At 40.1% G+C, this 23,295-nt stretch overlaps 1 protein-coding gene across 1 annotated transcript in view; it reads right to left on the reverse strand.

Annotated features, from left to right (window-relative positions):
- ASB4 (ankyrin repeat and SOCS box containing 4) overlaps nucleotides 1-23,295 on the reverse strand; it is a 62,938-nt gene that overhangs the window by 11,366 nt on the left and 28,277 nt on the right. Inside the window, exon 3 of the mRNA XM_040472613.1 lies at nucleotides 1,809-2,299. Within this exon, the coding sequence (XP_040328547.1) occupies nucleotides 1,809-2,299 (491 nt within the window). The remainder of the gene's footprint in view (nucleotides 1-1,808; nucleotides 2,300-23,295) is intronic.

Consider the following 23,295-nt stretch of genomic DNA (forward strand, 5'->3'; position numbering starts at 1 on the left):
AGATGAGGAAATTGAGATCTGAGAGATCAACGACTTGTTCAAACATCACACGGCAAGTAAATGGCCAAGCCAGGACTCATCACTAAGCCTCTGCCTCTAACCTTCTTCACTGTCACCTCTCAGAGGAGTGCCTTTGTGAAAAGAAAGGGACATTCTTCACATTTGCAGGAAAGACTTCTTGCTGGAGAACAGAAGCTCCATGGGAAGGCCTGTTCTCCTTAATCTGGCTCTCAACGGGGAATGAGGAGAGGGTATTCTAGTTACTTTTGCAGAGACCTGTTTCATCTGCAGTCAACCAGCAGTGAGTCTCAGACTAAAACTCAATAGTTCGCCTCTGGACAGTCTCACATGTTGTCTCTCCTGGTTGGAAAGGACCCTGTGGGTAAACCAGGCCCAGAGCACTGATTCTACTGATCAAGAAATATGTAATAATAGCAAAGGGATCGCCATCACTTCTTCAATGGTTACCACAGCCCTGGCACAATGCCAACACTTCTAAAATATTATCATTTAATTCTCAAAACAAACTTATGAGAAGGCTATTCTTTTTTTAAAATTGTCTGACTTTATTGATTTACTTTAAGAGAAACAGAGCGAGCAGGAGAGGGGCAGAGAGAGAGAGAAAGAGAATCACAAGCAGGCTCCCCATCATCAGCACGGAGCCCAGTGTAGGGCTTGAAGTCATGAACCATGAGATCATGACTTGAGCTGAAACCAAGAGTAGGGCACTTCACTGACTGAGCCATCCAGGTGCCCCGAGAAGGCTATTATTATTCACAATTAAATGAGGTAGGTACGTTTCTCTGGAAGCTCCATGCCCTTCGTCCCTCTCCATCCTCTTCTATAGAAAGAAGGTGGCCTTAGAACATAAATACACAGAAAAGTATGTTTCATGGAGTGTGCTGTGTTTGAAAGAGATCACTTGTATGTCTTCTGGAAGTTGCACTATGAAGATGGCCAGCCTAATGAGGTGTGTGTGGGGAAAGAAGATGGACATAGATCAAAGGAGTGGTACTCACAGATGTGGGACTGGGTGGGGGCAGAGACTGCAAAGACTGTCAGTGACTCCAGAGAAAGAGTAAAGAAAGGTTTGCACCATCCCCTGGGCTCTGAAAATACCTGTGTGCTACCAGTAAGATTAATTTCCTTCAAATGTAGGACCGACTCTGCATATTCTTGCCAAGCCATAAGGGCAGAGTGTACCCATTTCACAGGGGAGGCATTTGAAGCTCAGGAGGTTTAGTAATGTATTCAGAGTCAAATTCTTAGGTAAGTGGCAAGACCTCAGTTTGCTTGACCCCAAAGTCTATGCTTCTTTATTCCTGGCATGAATAGCTTGGTTTCTCTAGAATGAATGAGTTACTGGAGACAATGCAGAGATAAAAATTTAAAGCAGGAACAATTCCATGTGTAATTTAAAATATCTTCTGCTTAAAAGATGGCCAGTATTTGCCTGTGTGACACTACTGACCTCTCCAATAGCCTTAAAGTGGCCTTCTGATCTCTTTCAATTCAGTCCTGGCAGAAGCTGCTCCCAATTCACTGGTGCTCACCCGAGACATGGAGAAATATCTGCCACTCTCGTTTTCATTCTTAGCTCTCAGCCCCAGATTTCAGACAAACTTGGACCACGACAAAGTAGCCAGGGTTGTGTGTGCAAATGTGAGGACAGTTGGAATTAGCCCAAAGATTCAAGCCTCAAATAAGCTTGAGTCACCAGAAGAGTTGAGACCAAACCATCCTTGAAGTCTCTGGGAACCCTACTGACTACCCTGTTCTATACTTGGCACCTTTAGATATAACCTCACCTTGTGGAACTGTGGAGGGTATATTCGAGCAGCCCCATGGTTCAACAGCAGTTGGTAGCAGATCTCAGGCTGGGCAGCTGGGCGCACAGAGGTGACCTTCAGCACATACTGAATGGCAGCACAGCCATTGATATCCATGAGATTGGCTTCCGCACCAGCCTCCAGCATCATGTGCATGAGCACGTGGTCACAGTTCCAGGCTGCCTTGTGCAGGGGAGATTTGAAGTCGTCATCCCTGGCGTTGACCTCAGCTTTGTAGTCCAGCAGCATGCGGCAGATGAGGTGGTGGTCCCTGCTGTACTCCTGCTCTTTAAAGCGGAGGGCCCAGTAGGTGGCGATAGCCAGCGGGGTCTCCATGTGGGCGTTCACACTGTCCACGATGGCACCGTGCTCCACGTAGAAGGCCACCAGCTCAGGGAGGCCGAAGTGGGCAGCTGTGTGCAAGGGCGTCTCCTCATCCTGGTTGTTCGTCTTCATGTTCACGTTGGCCCCTAGAAAGGGAGATTGAGGAAGACAATTTCGCAAACATATTTTGCCATTATTTCCCAAGTTCAAGAGACTTTTCTCACCGCCTCCCTTTCAACCTCTGATTGCCTTACGGGATCCGTTCTTTCCAGGGTAACTTGGTCTCCTGGGAAACCAGGCGTTTGAAACAACAGTGCCATCTTCTGGACAATCAGCAAATGTACCGGGGTTGGGTAAGGGTAGGGAGAGAAGGGAGGATGTCCGCAGAAAAGCTGGAACGCAGTTCCTTGAGTTTTAATTCTTACCCCCAGATGGATGGGGAAATACAAAGTGATTCCAATAACTAAATAGCTTTTATCGATAAGGTAGCAAATATCATTGAAAAGAAAGTTTATACTGCAACCTTTGAAGCTCAGACAGTTGGTTTTAAAAATCATCAATTTCTTTGCATATTTCACAAAATCCTGTTCTACTCTTTCAAAGCTGGGAAACCTGAAAGTTTGGTCCAAGCAAACTTGAGTGTTGTGGAACTTGCCCAGCTCTGACTGAAAACAGCAGGCACTCGAGCCATTCAAGTGCAAGGCCCCCTTGGGGTACACTGGAGAAAAACAAAAAGCACAAACACTGACCACCAAACTAGCCTAAAAGGTCATATTTTGCTTGGAAAGGGGTAGAAGCCAGTATAATAGAAATACTCATTGAAAGAAAGACAGTGACTTCAAGACATATTTGATTTATGGTTGATAATGGCTGTTACAAATACAAATTTGTAGTATTTGGAACGTCCCACAGAAATTATTTAACCAAACCCACTTATCCAACACACCAAGAAAGTGAGGTGAATTTTATTTTTCTGATAGAGAATGTTAAGTACTAAAATGGTCAACTTAAGAACCTGAAATTGTCTTCCTCGCCTAATTTAATGGAGTGAACGCGATGACCCCTGGGGGCCTACTCTATAATCAATTCTACTGGAAATTTTTATAGCTACTTCAAGTACAAATCTGGAAAGGTATTATTATTACGATTACTACTATTATTATTATTATTTCGGCAACTAATATTTACTATGCACTTACCATGTGCAGCATTCTGAGCTAAATGTTTTCCATATAGTGCCTTATCGAATCTTTTTAGCAACCCTTTACAATAGGGGCAATTTTTATCCTATTTTTACAGATGAAGAAATTTGTACTTAGAGAGGCTAATAACTCCCTCAAGCTAAGAAGCAGTAGAACGGAGGTTTGAAAGCAGATAGCCTGGCTCTGAAATCTCTTACTACTGTACTATTCTACCTCATTTTTCTAGAAGTCTTTTCTGTGCATTGCTCTCTTTTGGTATTTGAAAACTTGAAAGTAGTAGAGAAATCACATTGCATTTTGTTTGGTTAATTTTTTAAAAATTGGTTTTTCATGGATTGCTCCTTTATGCCCTTTTTTATGGCATCCTCTGGTCACATGGAAACTGCTTGAGAAAGGCAATACTCCCACAAACATGCTCAGTATCCTATACAAAATCAACCCCCCGGTGAGGTTTCTGAAAGCACATTGTTCTATAAACTCCGAGGCTGCCTGTACTCCCAACTTGCAGAAAGCAGAATTCTAACCAAAGACGGTCTCGTACAGAGTCATCTGTGTTCATCAGTATTCCACCCCTGAGAAATTCTGGGTCAGGTGTCTTTCCAGGTCAGCCCTTCTTTGCTCTGTAGGGAAATGGAATGAATAAGAATGTCTTCCCAAAAGCCAAATGTGGGGTCACTTCAGACACTGGAGAATTTCCGGTAAGGAAAGGAATCAAAGGGTCAGAATGAAATTTTTACAGGCCAACTTGGAACAAACCACATCCTTTATTTTTTAATGTACTTGGACATCTACAATTGATTCTTGACCTGTTGGTATAACTAGATGTGCTGCATAGTTTTCTTTTCTGAATAGGCGATCTTTATTTTTATATTCGGATTGTATCTTTGAGTGTAACTTTTCCAGAGAATATATAAAGTAGGATGATTTCTTTTTTATTTTAGATTTTGTGATTTATTCAAGAAATTAGACACCATAAATATAAATTCTTGGAACCTTTTAAAAAATATTCTTTTTTTTTTTTTTTCAATGTTTATTTATTTTTGGGACAGAGAGAGACAGAGCATGAACGGGGGAGGGGCAGAGAGAGAGGGAGACACAGATTCCGAAACAAGCTCCAGGCTCTGAGCCATCAGCCCAGAGCCTGACGCAGGGCTCGAACTCACGGACCGCGAGATCGTGACCTGGCTGAAGTCGGACGCTTAACCGACTGCGCCACCCAGGCGCCCCTAAAAAATATTCTTAATGTAAAAATACAATGTAGGGGCCCTTGCGCGGCTCAGTAGACTGAGCGTCCGACTTCAGCTCAGGTCATGATCTCATGGTTCGTGAGTTCGAGCCTTGCGGTGGGTTCTGCACTGACAGCTGGGAGACTGGAACCCGCTTCAGTTTCTGTGTCTTCCTCTCTCTCTCTGCCCCTTCCCCGCTTGTGCGCTCTCTCTCTCTTTCTTTCAAAAATAAATAAATACACATTAAAAAAGAAGAAGAAAGAAAGCAAATACAATGTGTTAGTTGCCTAGCACTGCCGTAATAATAAAGTGCCACAAACTAGGTTGCTTAAAACAATGGAAATTTATTCACAGTTCTTGAGACGGGAAATCTGAAATTAAGGTGTCGGCAAGGTTGGTTCCTTGTGAGGGCTTTAAGGGAGACTCTGGGTCGTGCCTCTCCCAGCTTCTGGGGATGGCTGACAATCCTTGGTGTTCTTGGTTTATAGGTGTATCACTCCAACGTCTGTCTTCATCTTCCCATGGCCTTGTGTCTGTGTCTGTGTTTTCACACGGCTATCTTCTTATAAGGACGCCAGTCATACTGTGGCAGGGGCACATCCTGCTCCTACTCAGCTAATAACATCTGCGACAACCCTATTTCCAAACAAGATCACATGCTGAAGTACTGGGGATTAGCACTTCAACATACAGTGAAACCTTGGTTTGCAAGCATAATTGGTTCCAGAAACATGCTTGTAATCCAAAGCAGTCATGTATCAAAGTAAATTTCAAGAACCATTGGCTTGGTTGTGATCGTGTGATGTTAGGCGTCATGTACTACTCATATTACAACACATCACTCGTTTATCAAGTTAAAATTTATTAGAAATGTTTGCTCATCTTGCAGAACACTCACAGAACAAGTCACTTACAATCCAAGGTTTTACTTTATCTTCTTTTGGGGAAGTGGGGCTAAGATTCAACCCGTAACATAAAACATGCATTACATAATATATAAAGATATGTATGTATAGTTTTTTAAAATATTGTAAAGCCATCACCCACAGAGTCATATTCCAGGTCAAGAAATGAAACACCTCCCAGAGCCAGAGAAGACCTCCACTTTCCTGCTGTCTTTCCCCATTGCCAGAGGAACCTAATATGTGTTTCTTTAGAGTTTTGCTACCTTTTTATATATCTCTAAACAAGATAGTTTCATTTTTTTGAACTTTATATAGATGAAATAATAAACACATATTCTTCTATGACTTGCTTCTTTCATTCAACATTATGTTTGTGAAAATAAGCTATGTTGTGATGTTTAGTTGTCTTTTGTTCATTTTATTGTGTTCTGGCTCACTGCACAAGAAATTCACAATTTATCCATCCTACTGGGTATTGGAAATTTCTAGTTTCAGGCTATTGCCATTACTGCCGCTATGAGCATTCTTGTACATTCTTGTACCCTGGTGCTCATGGGTAGGATTTTCCCTGGGTTCCATACCTATGAATGGAATTATACGATCATTGGTTATGCATATCTTCAACTTCATTAGATAGTGTTAGGCAGGTCCAGTTTATGCTTTCATAAGCCATGCGTGAGGGTTCTTGTGCCATATTCTCATGCATGTTTGGTATTTTTGGTCTCTTTAATTTTAGCCAATCTGCTGGGTACATAGTAATATGTCATTGGGTTTAAATGTTTGTTTCCCTAATTAACAATTAATTTAGACAAATTTAAATATTTTTATTGACCAATACTGCCTTTTGTTTACTCTTCTAAGCATTTCCATGTTGTTATAGAATTACTTTAAATGTCATTTAAAAATAACTACCTAACAGTAACTACATAACTCCATGCAGTGAGTTTACCCAACTGTTGGATAAGAAGATTTTTTCCAAAATTTTGATCTTATAATTACTGCTACAAGTAATAAATTTGTATGAAAATTTTAGGATTATTTCTTTGGCATAAATTCCCTCCCCCCCCCACACACACATAGAATCATTAAGCTGAAATGTGTGAACTTTTTTTTTTTTTTAATTTTCTGTTTTTTGAACGTTTATTTATTTTTGGGACAGAGAGAGACAGAGCATGAACGGGGGAGGGGCAGAGAGAGAGGGAGACACAGAATCGGAAACAGGCTCCAGGCTCTGAGCCATCAGCCCAGAGCCTGACGCAGGGCTCGAACTCCCGGACCGCGAGATCGTGACCTGGCTGAAGTCGGACGCTTAACCGACTGCGCCACCCAGGCGCCCCTGTGTGAACTGTTTTAAAGACTTTTATGAATAATTGTTAAAAGTTATATAACTCATTGATGTATAGCAGTGATATTTCACTCATCAGTATGTTGTTATATAATTTTAATTTTTTTTGTTAGATTGTAAGTAAAAATGATCTTCTTTACAAAAAATCTAGGGGTGCCTGGATGGCTCTGTTAATTAAACGTCTGACCTCTTCATCATCTCGAGGTTCATGAGTTCAAGCCCTGCTTCGGGTTCTGTGTCTTCCTCTCTCTCTGTTCCTCCACTGCTCATGCTGTCTCTCTTTCAAAAATAATAAACATTAAAAAATTTTTTTAATCTAAATGCATTTGATTATTAGAGTGTGAACACTTTTTCTGTAATTATCAACTAGTGGTATTTCTTCTTTAGTTAATTGTCCAGAGTTTTGTTCTTTTATACTTTAAATACTTTCTGCTTTGTTTACATTTATAGGACTCCGTCATTAAATTAAGATGTAGGCCTACATTATCATAATCGCTGTAAATTTTGTAACCAACTTTTTTGCTTTTTATTAAACACAATAATGTTAACTTTCTTTTTTTAAATATTAGAATGTGTTGTACCTCTCAGAGGTAGCATTGCTATCCAGATTAATTATAATTTTTATAGCTTTTTATAGATTTTTAAAATAGTTAGCATTTGATTCATCTGAAACTTATTTTGGTGTAGGCAACAATTTAGGAAGATTGACATTCTTAAAATATAGACCCTCTTCATACAGAAATCTGGTCTATTTCTCCAAATGGTTTTCTTTTTTTTCAACAATTTTTAATGTTTATTTTCAAGAGACAAAGAGAGACTGAGTGCTAACAGTGGAGGGGCAGAGAGAGAGGGAGACACAGAATCCGAAGCAGGCTCCAGGCTCTGAGCTGTCAGCACAGAGCCCAACACGGGGCTCAAACTCACACACTGCAAGATCATGACCCAAGCCAAAGTCAGAGGCCTAACCGACTGAGCCACCCAGGCACCCCTCCAAATGGCTTTCTTTTACACTCTGTAAACTACACTTCCCAAAAATTTGTAGCAATTTTCATTCTAGTGGATAAATTATTTCATCCTGGGGTAGATTGTTTCTGGAGTAAAGTAACTTTTAATGAGAGAAGGCCTTTCAAGAACCTTTTAATTTATGCGAGATGATCTTCAGAAGTACTCTGGAATGGTAGCAAAAGAGATAGACACAAATTTTAATTTGTACTGCTTGATAAAGAACAAGAACTTTTCAGATTCTGTCTGTGGGCAAAAAAGACAGATATTTGTGTACACTAAAAATGGGATGAAGAGAGGAGATAGAATAAGAATTTGAACAGAAAGAGTGATTGCTGGCCACAAAAATGACCAAGCATGGCCCTAGGGAAAAAGATAATGCTGAAGCCAGGATTACAGAGGGACATAGTGCCAGTCAATACTAAATTTTTTTTCTGTTCTCTCATAGCATGTGAAAGTTTTCTTTCATTACTCTCCAACGAATAGAATCAATTTCATCAATTTTATCACATTTTCTTCTTTTTTTTCCCCCCAAATAAATTTAAATTGCCTCTCAGTGCCCCTTTGTTATATTGCCCAATCATCAGTGCTTAGTCATCATGGTGGCTCCCTCTGCTGGACTTCGCTTCTCCCTACAGGCTATAACGGCCGTCAGAAGCATCCTCTCCAAAGCATCCACATTCCCCCCAATTTCTGTTACCTCAAGAGCTGCATAAGAGAGCAGAGAGCAAGTCTCTGTCACTGCAGTGCAGAAACTCACTTGTCTATCTTCCCAGACTCAGGGAATCCACATCGCCCACCATATCCCCAAGCCAGCCCCTGACTTCCTTCTGTTCTAATGGATTTAATTTCTCAAAAAGCCTGTGTGTGAGTGGGGAGATCCAAGGTGAGGTGAAGGACAAGGCCAGGCCAACACGTCTCAACCCTTTATGACATCCTTCCCAATTCTTCAAGGAAATGCAGACAATAACATCCACCTTCGTATGTAGTCTTCTAAAAATAAATATAATGCCTAGCTAACCTCTACAGGCAAAATGAAAGTACTTTCTAATAATCAACACTACCTAGTTATGATTATTATACATACTATAAATAAAGTATAATGATGTAGTATAAAGTCAATATGTTAATGACTATGCTGGAGGCCATAATGAAATAGTGATTTGCTTGAACCCATATGTAGAACCTAACAGCTACGAATTTGAACCAACACAGGTATATTGTATTGTAATTCAAATGCCACAAAGGTCATTGCCATAATGAATGTTATTCCAAAATGAGGAAAAACATTGGTAAAGTTCTGAATAAATCGAAGCCCAATCTTGCCCTCATTTATACCATAACTGCTTTCTTGAAAATATTCATACTTATTTACAATTCAAAGGTATTTTGTACTTATATGCACACTGGGGTTAGGTTAAAAATCTGTGTTACTACATCTAAATATCTAGTATTATATCAGCACCAAATCTAAGATATGTTACACATTATGAAATAATTTGAACATACAGAAAAAATTGTGAAAATATTATAACAGACATATATATATCACTGCCCATATTTGACAGATAATAATTTTTGCCATATTTTCTTTAGCTTTGTTTTTTCCAAGACAAAATTTTATAGAAAAAAAATCCAGCTCATTTCTCCTTTCTTTCTTTTCTTTCTCCACCAGAATAATTACTATCCTAAAGTTGGTTTTTGTCATCCCCATGTAAATTTTCTTTCTTTTATAACTCATATGTGTACCCATAGACCATATATATACTATTATTTTGTGTTCATAAAAACTATATAAATGGTATCTCACTTTTCAACCTGTTTTTATTAGTCAACATTATGATTTTTTTATTTATTTTTAAATGTTTGTTTATTTTTGAAAGAGAGAGAGACAGAGCACGAGCAGGGTAGGGGCAGAAAGAGAGGGAGACACAGAATCTGAGGCGGGCTCCAGACTCTTAACTGTTAGCACAGAGCCCAATGCGGGGCTTGAACCCATGAACTGTGAAATCATGACCCTAGCCAAAGTCAGACACTTAACTAACTGAGCCACACAGGAGCCCCAACATTATGTTTTTGAGTGGAGAGCTGATTTTTTTCACATCAGCTGCTGAATAGCTTCTCAGTATATAATTAAACTACAGCTTAGTTAAACCTAAACTACCTCTACTAAAGACAGTTGCTAAACTTTTTCATAGTAACAATATTTTTTAGATCGTGCAGGAATTTCTTGAGAGAGAGAATTAGAATTACTGGGTACCAATGTATGAGCACTTTTAACTAGATTAGATTATACTCACCAGTGGTTATACCATTTTATGTATTCATCAATAGAGTTGAAAGGTTTAGTATCACTTCTAACACTTGATAGTATCAAACTCTTTAATGTTTATCAGTTAGATGGTGCAACACGGTATCTTTTTTACTTCATTTGCATTACTCCTGGTTGCCAACAAAGTTGAGTGTCTTCTCATAAGTTTGCAGGCAACAAGGTTCCCACTTACATTAATTGCTTCTTCATAGCCTCTGCCCATTTTTCATTGGGTTGTTTGTGTTTTTCTTATTTATTTTCAAGATATAAGTAAGATCCTTATGGAGATAATGGTAAAGATTTGATCAAAGGCAAAGGACTTCAATTAAGTGGGACGTTTTGCTGTGTTCCTGGATAGAGAGATTCAGCATTGTAAGGATGCCAAGACTTCCTGAGTTAATCTATAAATTCAATGCCATGCAAACATTTTTTTTCATAGAACTTGCACAGAGTAAAGAGCACATCAATTTTGGAAAACAAAAGTAAAAAGAATGAGAAAGAAAGAAGAGATTGTGAAGAAGGGGAACTTATCTTACCAGATATCCCTGCAAATTGTAATTAAAACAATGTAGGATCGATGCATAGAAAGACAACTAAACCAGTGAAACAGAATGGAGAGCTTAGAAACAAACCTATATACGGAAAGTATCTGTAAAGCACCTTCAAGTTTGCAATAAAAAGTTAAAATATTTCTTGGTTTTAGCTTTGATGGCATATTTGATATTCTTTTTTAAATATTTTAATCTAGTATCATTGTAACAGAAAAAACCTACATGTAAGCAAAAAAGAAAACACTCTATTATTTTAACTTCCTTTGTTTTTTTAATTTTAGGAGAAGGGCAATGTCACCATCTTTCCTTGAAGATTTGGCTAACTTTCTTTCATGCTTACATATCCTGATGTATCTTTTTCTACTTTTGTTTCTAAGCTTTCTCATTTTACATTAGATTACTTTTACAAGGTATACATTACTGGATTTTTTAAAAAATCAGTAATAGAGTATGCCTTTGCATAAGTAATTTAAATAAACTTTTGTCACTCATCAGCCATATGTCTTAAAACCACACTGCCCCTATGAGCAGCAGGTGCTGGGAACCAAAACAAAGGAATACATGCGATCTGTTTTCATAGACCCATCTTCTTCAATAAATTTATGACATAGCTTCCTTTCAGATTAACTTACTTTCATTAGGTAAATTTTTATTATGTTTTTATTAAACCATAAGGTACGTGTTTAGAAAGAAGTATAGAAGACCTTGCTTGACAATTTCATTTGTGCATTTACAAAGACACATCTTTTTTTTTTTTTTTTATATTTATTTACTTTTGAGAGAGAGAGAGAGAGAGAGGGAACAAGCATACACACACAAGCAGGAGAGGGGCAGAAAGAGAGGGGGACTTGGGGCGCCTGGGTGGCGCAGTCGGTTAAGCGTCCGACTTCAGCCAGGTCACGATCTCGCGGTCCGTGAGTTCGAGCCCCGCGTCAGGCTCTGGGCTGATGGCTCAGAGCCTGGAGCCTGTTTCCGATTCTGTGTCTCCCTCTCTCTCTGCCCCTCCCCCGTTCATGCTCTGTCTCTCTCTGTCCCAAAAATAAATAAACGTTGGAAAAAAAAATTAAAAAAAAAAAAAAAAAGAGAGGGGGACAGATGGTCTGAAGTGGGCTCTGTGCTGACAAAAGCCCAATGCAGGGCTCCAACTCTGTGAACCACGAGATCAGGACCTGAGCCGAAGTTCAGCACCTAACTGACTGAGCTACCCAGGCCTCCCTACAAACACACATCTTTTAACTATATTTGTTTTTAGATCTTTTGGCAGTTATTCCCATAACTCCAGCTAACTTACTTTTTATTATTTGTTATCAAATTTAGATGGAATTCTTTACTTTCTGATATAAAAGGCAGGTTTTTGTTTATTTGTACTAATCCTTTTCTTTTTTTTTTTAATTTAAAACACTTTTAAATGTTTATTTATTTTGGAGGAGAAAAAGAGCATGAGTGGGGGAGGGGCAGAGAAGGAGGGAGACACAGAATCCGAAGCAGGCTCCAGGCTCTGAGCTGTCAGCCCAGTGCCTGACGTAGAGCTCAAACTCACAAACTGTGAGATCATGACCTGAGCCAAAGTCGGATGCTTAACTGACTGAGCCACCCAGGCGCCCCATAATCCTTCCTCTTTTCAATGTTTGATCTTTTCATCATGTTTTAATTCTTCTGTTGGAATATTAAAACTTCTTTGCACCTAAGTCTCTGCCATTGAATTCGTTATGTTAGCTCCACCACGTGCTTTATGAAATGAGGTTATCTCCAAGCTATCTCCCTCCTACACTTACATGCTTCATTTCTGACAGCCACAATTTATATTGTCAAAGCTGTAAGGTTATTATATTCAGTTCTGCAAACCTCAATCTAGTCTTCAGGGTTTTGTCCATGGTTACTGATAAAAGTTTTCAACCAATAAACAGTATTTAAATGATTATGACTTAGAAGTTGAGGTCATTTTGGCCTCTAACTAAAAATGCAGAAACATGAGCCATGTTGCAATGCAACTGGTAATCCCCAACCACGGCTGGCTTTGCACAGAACCCTCACCCGGAAGGGCGCCACATTTGGTTTAATGCTTTATTGTCACCATCTTTGAAATTCTTAGTTGTTTTTTTTTTTTTTTTAATTAGAGGCCTGCATTTTCATTTTGCATTAGACCCAACGAATTATGCAGTCTGTCCTTTTCTCAGCCCACACCCAAAAAATCAATTTGAGTCCTTACAACCAGTGCATGATATGTTATGAATCCCTTACACAAGTGGGAAAGTTTTATTTGACTACCTGCGACCTAAGAAAGGAAAAAAAGGCAAGTTAGTAAGTAAACTTAAAATGTCACCTGCTGCCTGAAGGGTTTCACCTCAGTTAGAGCATAGTGCCATCCGGCAAATGGTGAGCTGGCCCACATGTTCAGGGAAATCAACATGGTGGAATAGGTGACCAGTGTGTGTCCTGTAGGACAGTAAGGAAAATAGGGAACTCATCCCTTGTTTATCCTACCTACCATTGGCCCCCACGTTCCTCAAATTTATTAATCTTATCTGGGGTTGTTAATCTTGTGTTTATTTACAAAAGTAATAAAAGAGATCCTTCTAAAACAATTTTGACTAAGGCATTTGATTTTTTTAACCACTGAACTGTAGTTATTTTAATTTATTTCTCTGTGCTTATTGGTTGCAGTCTTTTTTTTTTTTTAATTTTTTTTTCAACATTTTTTATTTATTTTTGGGACAGAGAGAGACAGAGCATGAACGGGGGAGGGGCAGAGAGAGAGGGAGACACAGAATCGGAAACAGGCTCCAGGCTCCAAGCCATCAGCCCAGAGCCTGACGCGGGGCTCGAACTCACGGACTGCGAGATCGTGACCTGGCTGAAGTCGGACGCTTAACCGACTGCGCCAACCAGGCGCCCCGGTTGCAGTCCTTTAAACATCTGCCAAATGAGAAGGTGGCTAAGCTGGATTCCTACAAGAACTTTCCTGCTCTTCTTATCTCTCCTCCCTTTCTGGTGCATCATCTCTGAAGGGGGTTGGAGCCCATTATTAGTAAAATGGATAAGAACGAATAGAAGCACGAGATGAGGAAAGAGTATGTATCCCTTCCCTAACTGGATGCTTCCAGTCTGCAGTGGACTTGAGCAACAGAAGAGGAGAGTTTAAGTCAGGTCTGAATTATCAGCCCCGGACGTCCAACTTTTGAGTTGAGAGTGACTTTTGAAGCTTAAAGTGACTATACAACATTTTCTTACCTAAACGTTGCTGGAAATGACATGGACCCACCTGAGTTTTCTTCCCACAATAGGGGAGACACTCAAGCCTCTGAATAATTTAAAGAGAAATTTATTATTAAATTTAATAATTTAAACAAAAACAAAATTCTTTTATGAATAACATCCCTTGTATTTTACACGATCCAGTCAAAAATCAGGTGGCTAGTAAATTTTTCATGCAGGGCACCTTTTGGCATATTTTCTAAGAACTCAAATACATGAGACTATTTTTCTATTGTCATCATACAATTAAAATAACATTGAAAGAGAGGCCTGGGTGGCTCAGTCGGGTAAGTGTCCGACTTCAGCTCAGGTCATGTTCTCACGGTTCATTAGTTCAAGCCACGCGTTGGGCTCTGTGTTGACAGCTCAGAGCCTGGAGCCTGCTTGGGATTCTGTGTCTCCCTCTCTCTCTGCCCCTCCCCCGCTCGTGCTCTGTCTCTCTCTCTCTCTCTCTCTCTCCCTCTCTCTCTCTCTCTCTCTCTCTCAAAAATAAAATAAACAGGGGCGCCTCGGTGGCGCAGTCGGTTAAGCGTCCGACTTCAGCGAGGTCACGATCTCGTGGTCCGTGAGTTCGAGCCCCGCGTCAGGCTCTGGGCTGATAGCTCGGAGCCTGGAGCCTGTTTCCGATTCTGTGTCTCCCTCTCTCTCTGCCCCTCCCCCGTTCATGCTCTGTCTCTCTCTGTCCCAAAAATAAATAAAAAACGTTGAAAAAAAATTTTAAAAAAATAAATAAACATTAAAAATTTTTTTAAATAACAAAATAACATTGAAAGTGTATAGAATTCTTGGGTAATTTTCTCCACAATATTCCATAACTTCATTCTATTCTTTTTAAATACTAAACATTATAGAGTAATGAAAACCACTAAATCTTTTGTTTCTTTAAAAGCAATCTTCTGGGGCGCCTGGGTGGTGCAGTCGGTTAAGCGTCCGACTTCAGCCAGGTCACGATCTCGCGGTCCGTGAGTTCGAGCCCCGCGTCAGGCTCTGGGCTGATGGCTCAGAGCCTGGAGCCTGTTTCCGATTCTGTGTCTCCCTCTCTCTCTGCCCCTCCCCCGTTCATGCTCTGTCTCTCTCTGTCCCAAAAATAAAAAATAAATGTTGAAAAAAAAAAATAAATAAAAGCAATCTTCTTTCTTTCATTCAATCATTTGTACACTTTTACTATTTTTTTTTTTTTTTTTTGCTGTTGACATTGAATATTTTATTTAAGATGTATATAGGCTTAATTTGTTTTCATTAATTTTGCCAGGAACCAAACTTATCCATTTCATCTCCATGTGAATAAGTGTTTTTAGACAAGAATTTTAAATTCTTAAAGTCTTAAATTTTAGACCAATTTAACTATTCATCATATTAAAAAGGAAATATTGCTTTATTATTGAAAACTATAAAACTTTGTTTTGGCTTAAAATTTTCATCACCCACTAATTATCAAGTTATGGTCATTGATAAGAAACTCACTCTCACAGTTTTTTGTTTTTTTTTTTTAATTTTTATTTATTTTTGAGACAGAGATAGACAGAGCATGAATGGGGGAGGGTCAGAGAGAGATGGAGACACAGAATCTGAAACAGGCTCCAGGCTCTGAGCTGTCAGCACAGAGCCCGACGCGGGGCTCAAACTCACGGACAGTGAGATTGTGACCTGAGCCAAAGTCAGATGCTTAACCGACTGAGCCACCCAGGCGCCCCAACTCTCACAGTTTTTTAAAACCCCAATCCTCAAATACACCAGTGAAAACACGGTAAATTACTCATGGCTTTCTTTTTAACATCACCTTGAAAAAATTATCATTTCCTTAGAAAAAGAACTAAGGGTGAAAAGTATATAGTCTCTGGTTATAGTGGCCTGCACATAGGGAGACGTGGAGAAAATATTATCATAGGTCATAATAGGAAGGGTTTGAGAAGGAATTTGGTTTAATTTATTAACTTCAGGTAGGCATTTAGATTCCTCACTAGCTACTAGTTTTGTCTGAGATGTCTTCTTCCCCCTCTGCTTGAATGTCACCTGCCTCAATTTGGCCATGCTAGGGCTTGATTAGGCTTTTGTGCAGGTAAAAGACAGTACATTTGTTCTGTGTTCTTTTATGAAAATATTAATAATGTCTGCTACTTTTCCAGCACGCACTAAGAGTTTTACATATATTGTCTTGCTTGTTATTAACAGTAAGCATTCTTTAGAAACATCTATTATTCAAAGGTTAGATTTCTTTTTTCATATTCAGGGCTTTTCATTTTCTGCGTGTTCTGGGATTGTTTCTCAAGTCTGCTTCTTTGTCAAGGATGCAATTTTGTACAGTGTCAAGTTTGTTATTAACTGTCACCAAAGCGTATTTTCAGTTGGCTGCTTTGTTCTAGTTTCAATTTTGCCCTTTCAATCTACAATCTATGGCAAATATATTTTCCTGTATCTTTCATAGTCTTGTCTTAAATGAAATCTTAAATGAAATACCATTTCCTGTAAAGCCCCGTTTCTCTAATACTCACATTCTCCAGGGTCTGGAGTTGAGAACTACCTTTTTCTAGATCAACAATGGTCTTCTGAGCCATTACTCTCTCACCGTTGTGTACAACCCTTCATCTGTTAAGGTTTATTATCACCCAACAAGGTTACTTTTTATCCCTTCTTATCTACGATCTCACAAACTCCCAATCACTCTCCCATTTGCAGTGAGGACATACGTATCTGGCTCAGTCTTTCTTTTGTCTCTGTCCTGATACCATCCTGCAATACCCTTGTGGATGTCCCATCCAACACGTTCACACGCACACTTCCTAAATCTTCTGAGACAGAGTGTATTACCATTATTAAACATCTTGTTGGTCCTGCTTGCAGTGGCTCCCCTGTTGAAGGTTTCTGCATCTCTGCCCTGCTCAAGTCAGTTTGAATGACTGATTCTAATTGCTTAGCTGCCATCTCTATCCTTTCCCTAGCTAAGCTGCTCAACTTTTCCTTGGTCACCGATAGATTTTTAAATTTTCCTTAGGCTAGGATTTAATCAGGACAGACAAATCATGCTGTTGTAATTATGCCACTCACACATTAGTGGCTTGATGCAATAAGGGTGTATTTCTCACTCTTAACAATGCATTGTAGTTCCAGAACAAATGTTCTCTGATCTCTCAGGAATCCAAGCTACCTCAGTCTTATGGCTTCACCATCTTTGCTTGAGGATTCCTCCACCATCACAATACCATGGGGAGAAATAGACTTTAAAAGTCCTGCATGGGCTTTTCACTGCCTGGAAGTGACTAATTTATTCTGTTCATATGTCATTAGGCAGAAGGTACATATGATCCTGCTGAACTGCAAAGGGACTAGACTAGAAAGTATGGTTTCCATGAGTCTGGAAGGGAAGAGAATTGGATACTGATGACACTAGTTATTGCTACCACGGCTGAATTGAGTTTCTGTAGGTCTCAGTAAACCTACTGTAAACCTCAGTAAACCTCAGTAAAAATATGGACCAATTCAATACTTACCTTTACCTTCTCCATTTCATTTCAGAGAAGAGGAGTCTCCCCCCAGTTCAAGACAAATAGCTCCATCTTTGCAACTGATCATGTGTGCAGCAATGGGATGTTGTTCCACAAATAATATCTCTTTACTGTCCAACACCTCCCTCTCCATTAACTTTTTGCCCTCATCGAATAAACATACTTAAGCTTCTCCCAACACTTATCTCCGTTTTAAGCACCCTCCGATTTCTTTCGATCTCTTTTTAGCCAAACTTCTTGAAAGTGAAGTTTCTACTTTCTGCACCATTTCCTCACCACTCACAATCCCCTCAGCCCATTACAGCCTGCCTTCTGTTCCCTCCACACCATTGGAGCTGCTCCGACAGAGTTACCAGTGGCTTCCAACTGTTCATTCCCATCTACAATTTTCAATTTTCATCTTACTATGCTTCTCTGCTATATCCAATAGTGTTGACAACTGACTTCCCTGGAATGTTTTCTTCTCTTTCTCTGGATATTCCTTCATTATTTTTATACAATTCATTTTCTTCTCATTCCCTAGACTGTATTATTTCACATTGGATCTCATCATTTTTTTCCCTGGACTTCTTACTGTGCATGACTTTCTTGAGCAGTCATAACTACTCTTTTCATTTCATCTATGAACAGATACCTTTCAGAACTATATGAATGACCACATATCTGATAAGGGACACATCCTTCTCAAGGTTATATAGCACATTTACAAAAATTGATTCTATACTAACTAGGTCATAAACTCATCTTCACAAATTCGAATTTGCATCACTACAAACCATTTTGTTGACCATAACGCAATTAGAAGTTAGCAACAGAAAAGACAAGTTTAATCTGAAATCTATTTGCAGATTGGGGGCACATTTACAAATGACTGAATGGTCAAAGAAGAAATCATATCAATTAAAGTATCATTAAATTTAAAAAAAAGGGGGGGGCACCTGGGTGGCTCAGTTGGTTAAGAGTCCAACTTCAGCTCAGGTCATGATATCACAGTTTGTGAATTTGAGCCCCGCATCGGGCCCTGTGCTGACAGCTTAGAGCCAGGAATCTGCTTCAAATTCTGTGTCTCCCTCTCTCTCTGTCCCCCCCCCCCCCCGCTCATGCTCTGTCTCTCTCTCTCTCTCTCCTTCAAAAATAAATAAAAACATTAAAAAATATATATATCATTAAATTAATTATATGTTAAAATAAATTAATGATATCATATCGTTAAAATAAATTAACGAGGGTGAATAAACTTCATATCCTCCCAAAAGGGAGAGAATCCAATTCAAAATGGGCAAAGTATCACTGTGAAGAAGATATATAAATGGTCAATAATCACATGGAAAGATGTCATTAACCATCAGGGAAATGCAAATCAAAACCACACTTGGATACTACCTTATACCCATTAGGATGGCTATGGTCAAAAAGACAATAATAACAAGCGTTAGCAAGGGTATGGAGAAATAAGAATCCTCATACATTGATGGTGGGAGTGTAAAATGGTGCAGCCACTTTGGAAAATAGTATGGCACTTCCTCAAAAAGTTGAACACAGAGTTCCCGTACGAACTCAACAATTCCACTCCTGGCTATATAGGCAACAGAAATGAAAACACATGTCCACACCAACATTTGCACTGGAATGTTCATAGCGGCATGATTCATAATAATCCCCAAATGTAAACAATCCAAACATCTATCAGCTGATAACCGGATAAGCAAAATGTGTTATGTCGATACAATGGAATAATAGTCATCAACAAAAAGGAACGAAGTATTTAAGCCGTGTTCCATTTCATTGGTTCAAAAAGTACTGAAAACATTATGCTAAATGAAAGAAGCCAGATACAGAGGACCGCATATTGCATGATTCCATTTATACGGAAAGTGGCAGAAGAGGCAAGTACACAGAGACAGAAAGTGGATTAGTGGTTGCCTAGGGCTAAAGGGTGGGGAGCAGGGGCTGGAAGAAAATGGAGAATGATTGCTAAAGGGTACAGGTTTCTTGTTAGGTGATAAAATGTCCTAAAATTGTAGGGATGATTGCTGATTGCATAACTCAGTGCAAATACTAAAAGCCATTAAATTGCAGACTTTAACTGGGTGAATGGTATGCAAGTGAGTTCTCTCGCAATAAAGAAATACCTGCTAAGAAATATCTGAACGGTCTTGAGCTGACCCCTGAGTCTCAGACCTATATGTACAACTGCCTTCGGAACAAATCTATTTGGAGGCCCACCAAGCACTGATATTTAACAGGTCCCAAACTAAACTCTTTTCCTTTTTAATCCTCGCACTCGGGTAAGCTATATTTCAATAAATAGTGCTGCTCTGGCCCCAGCGAATCAAACTGAAAGTCAGAAATTCACCTTCTGTCCCTCCTTCTTATTCATCCTCCTGCCCCATCTCATCAATTGTCGAGTGTTGGCACTGCTGCTTGTTTGTACATCCCCCTCCATATGCTGAGAACAATATATTTAAAATGCATAACTGACCATGTTGCCATCTGTCTTAAAATCCTACAGGAGCTTTGGAGCGCCTGGGTGGCTCAGTCGGTTAAGCGTCCGACTTTGGCTCAGGTCATGATCTTATGGTTTGTGGGTTTGAGCCCTGCATTGGGCTCTGTCCTGACAGCTCAGACCCTGGAGCCTGCTTCGAATTCTGTGTCTCCCTCTCTCTCTCTCTGCCTCCCTCCCCCTGCCTTGCACTCTGCCTCACTCTGTCTCTCAACAATGAATAAACATTAAAAAAATTTTTCTTTTTTAAATCCTGCAAGAGCTTTCCATATTCTATAAGAGATGGTTTCAGCTTTTTATCATAAGAGATAAAACCATCCAAAACCCAATTTCAGCCTCTGTGACTTCTACCCTGCTATCTTTTGTCTCACACTTTGCTTTAATTACTGAGAAATCCTGTATGTTGTTCTTTGCAGACACCTACGCACCTTTGCTTATGTTGTTTCCTTGACCTGCAATGACCTTAATTTCTTCTTTCCTCATCCTTCAAGTTCCAATGTCATGTCTTCCAGAAAAAAACTTTCCTCCCCCCCAGGCGGTGCTACTTGTCCCTCCACTATAAAAATTTTATTTTCTCACTTTAACGAGTAACAGATTTGGGTGTCTTTTTCTCTACTTTAAGATCCTTGAGAACCGATGCTATTTCTATTTGTTTTTGTGTCCCTTGTATGTGGTACATTCATCCATTCAACAAATATTTATTGAGCCCCTACTATGTACCTGCTACTGTTCGAGGCTCTGGGAACACCCTAGTAGGTGAGAGAGACAATGTCCCTAACGTCATGGAATTCATATGCTAGAGAAGACGAAAAAGTTAACTCACGTGTAGGGGCACCTGGGTGGCTCAGTCGGTTAAGCAACCAACTCTTGATTTCGGTTCAGGTCATGATCTCAACAGCTTGTGAATTCAAGCTCCTGCATTGGACTCTGCTGGGGATCCTCTCTCTTATGCTCTCTCTGTCCCTCCTCCACTCATGCACTGTCTCTCTCTCTCCCTCTCTCTATCTCTCTCTCAAAAATAAATAAACTTAAAAAAAGTGAACTCACATATACAGGAAGAAAAATACGAAGCTGGGGGGAGTGATGGAGGATGACAAGGGAAGAAGATGAAGTATTTCACGTACAGGCTCTGAGGACATGACGTTGGTGCAGCACTGAAGGAAACCATCTGAAAAGCAGGGGGGGGAGGGCTTTCCTGGCGAAGGAAACAGCAAGGGTGCGGGTTCTGAGGCAGGCAGGAACAAGGTAGATGTTTTCAGAAAACGCAGAGAACACAAGCATCGAAAGAAGTGAGTAAAAGAGGGAGTGGTAGGAAATGCCATTGGTGAGGCCAGCCTTGACCAGAGGATGACAGGCTCAGCAGATGACAGAAAAGACTTTAGACCACATGCTGGGTGTGAGGGGAAGCCTCAGGGAGGGAAATGGTCTGATTTACCTTTTGCAAAGATCACTAAGGCTGGATGTGTGGAGAGTGGATGGTAAAAAAGGAGATCATGAAAGCAGGGGAATTATTGAAAAGTCTGCTATCGTAGTCCAAGAAGAAATAATGTGGCTCGGGTTTGGGTGGTCCCAGTGTAGTTGGCTTGAAGTGGCCAGACTGGAGATACTTTGATGGCACCAACAGGTCTTGTGAGGTGTGAGGGATGAGGGAAAGTGAGGAAATGGAGGTGCCTTCTAGGCTTAGGGCTTGAGCAATGGGAAGAACAGAATCGTCATTTGTTAAGATGGAGGCAGGGGCAGGAAACAATTTCAATCTGGACATGGGAAGTTTGAGATGTTCATTCAACATCTAGTGGGAGATGGGTCATATGTAGTTGGGTAGGTGAGCTGGAGCTTGGAGAAGAGGGTCAGGCTGGGTGATACAGATCTGGGAGTGAACCCCATTTGATGGCATCTGAAGCCGTGGGACTAGATAAAATCACCAAAGTGAGTTTAGAAGGGAAAATATGTTTTCAACTGAGTCCTGGGACCCAGTAACGTTTAAAAGTGGGAAAGAGAAACAAATCCAGGAATCAAGACTGAAGAGAGCCAGTGAAGAAATAGAAAAACGTCTTGGCTCTATAAATGCTTATTAAACCAAGCTGGTTTTCACATGGCCTCTTCTCATAAGCTTTTTTAACAGCTAACTGTATTTTTTTTTAAACACATTGAAAACAGGAAGCAAATATCACAAACTATTTCCTTCTGTCTACTGAAGCGAATCTTTTTCATATCAAAGCTTATCTGCCAACTCCTCAGAATATTGCTTCTTATCCCTGGGGATGCAGACTTTTCCTCATACAGCCCATGTTTATTTATTCTTATGTTTATTTTTAATTTACTGAACCTTAAGGCAAAGTTATCTTTCTAGACATGAACAATCCAGATGCAGGCACTGAGCTCAGTCACCTTATACTTACTTTATTTTTTATCTTTTTAATTCAAAAAAAACCCACGTTGATGAAAATTTAGCCAAATAACCATAGATAAGACTGAATAACTCAGACTTTGGGAAATGTACTATTATCATACTATTTTGCACTAATCTTTATGGGCTCATGAAGTCAGACCGTATCTTAGGATTGGGGATGGTGTTTTGCTGAGGGGAATGAATGCTGCTATTGTCATTCAACTGAAAAAAGAGATTAATCCTTGGGAAGTTTGTGGGGTTGTGTATTTTTTAAAGGCCAGGAATTTGGAGAGTGCGAATAATGATTTCTTCCTCTACCCCGGGACAAAATTCTGTTTGTTCTGGAACAAGTGGAAGCCTAGGCCAGACTCGAGGGTGGAGGGGAATGGCCCCGGCCGCTTGGAGGCGGCTGGAATGACAAAGGAAGATGATGAGGAATGAATGGGAATGGTACCCCCACTCCTGAGGCAGAATTTGAGGGGGAGGGGAAGAAGCAAGTGGGGCATTAATTAGGTTAGCAGAAACCTACTGCATGAGCAGAAATTTGCCAAGCAACAAGGGGCCTTCCCTGTCCGGTGGCAGCAAAGCAGTAGTGGTGAAGCCCATCTCAGGAGCCAGCATTCTGGACCATGAGTGAGGATTCCTTTAGTCCTGAGGAAACATGTGGCTTCTTTCTACCTCCAGGGGCCTACAGAAGGAACAACTGCTTGAACCCAGGTAAGTCACTCTGCGGATTCATCTAAGGAAAGGAGGTTTGGGGGAAGACTTCTTGCTAACACAATCTGTAGAAAATTAGAATTATCCTAATGTACCCAGGGGTACATATGAGTGATATTGTCCATGTCCAAGCTGGGGAAACCAGATATTTGACTACATAGAACTCTAGGACGGACCCTGAGGTTGAGGAAAGAGGGAAATTATCACACACACACACACACACACACACCCCC

This window comes from Herpailurus yagouaroundi, unplaced genomic scaffold (assembly GCF_014898765.1).
Source record: "Herpailurus yagouaroundi ecotype Mexico unplaced genomic scaffold, PumYag 100, whole genome shotgun sequence".
Lineage (NCBI taxonomy): Eukaryota > Metazoa > Chordata > Mammalia > Carnivora > Felidae > Herpailurus > Herpailurus yagouaroundi.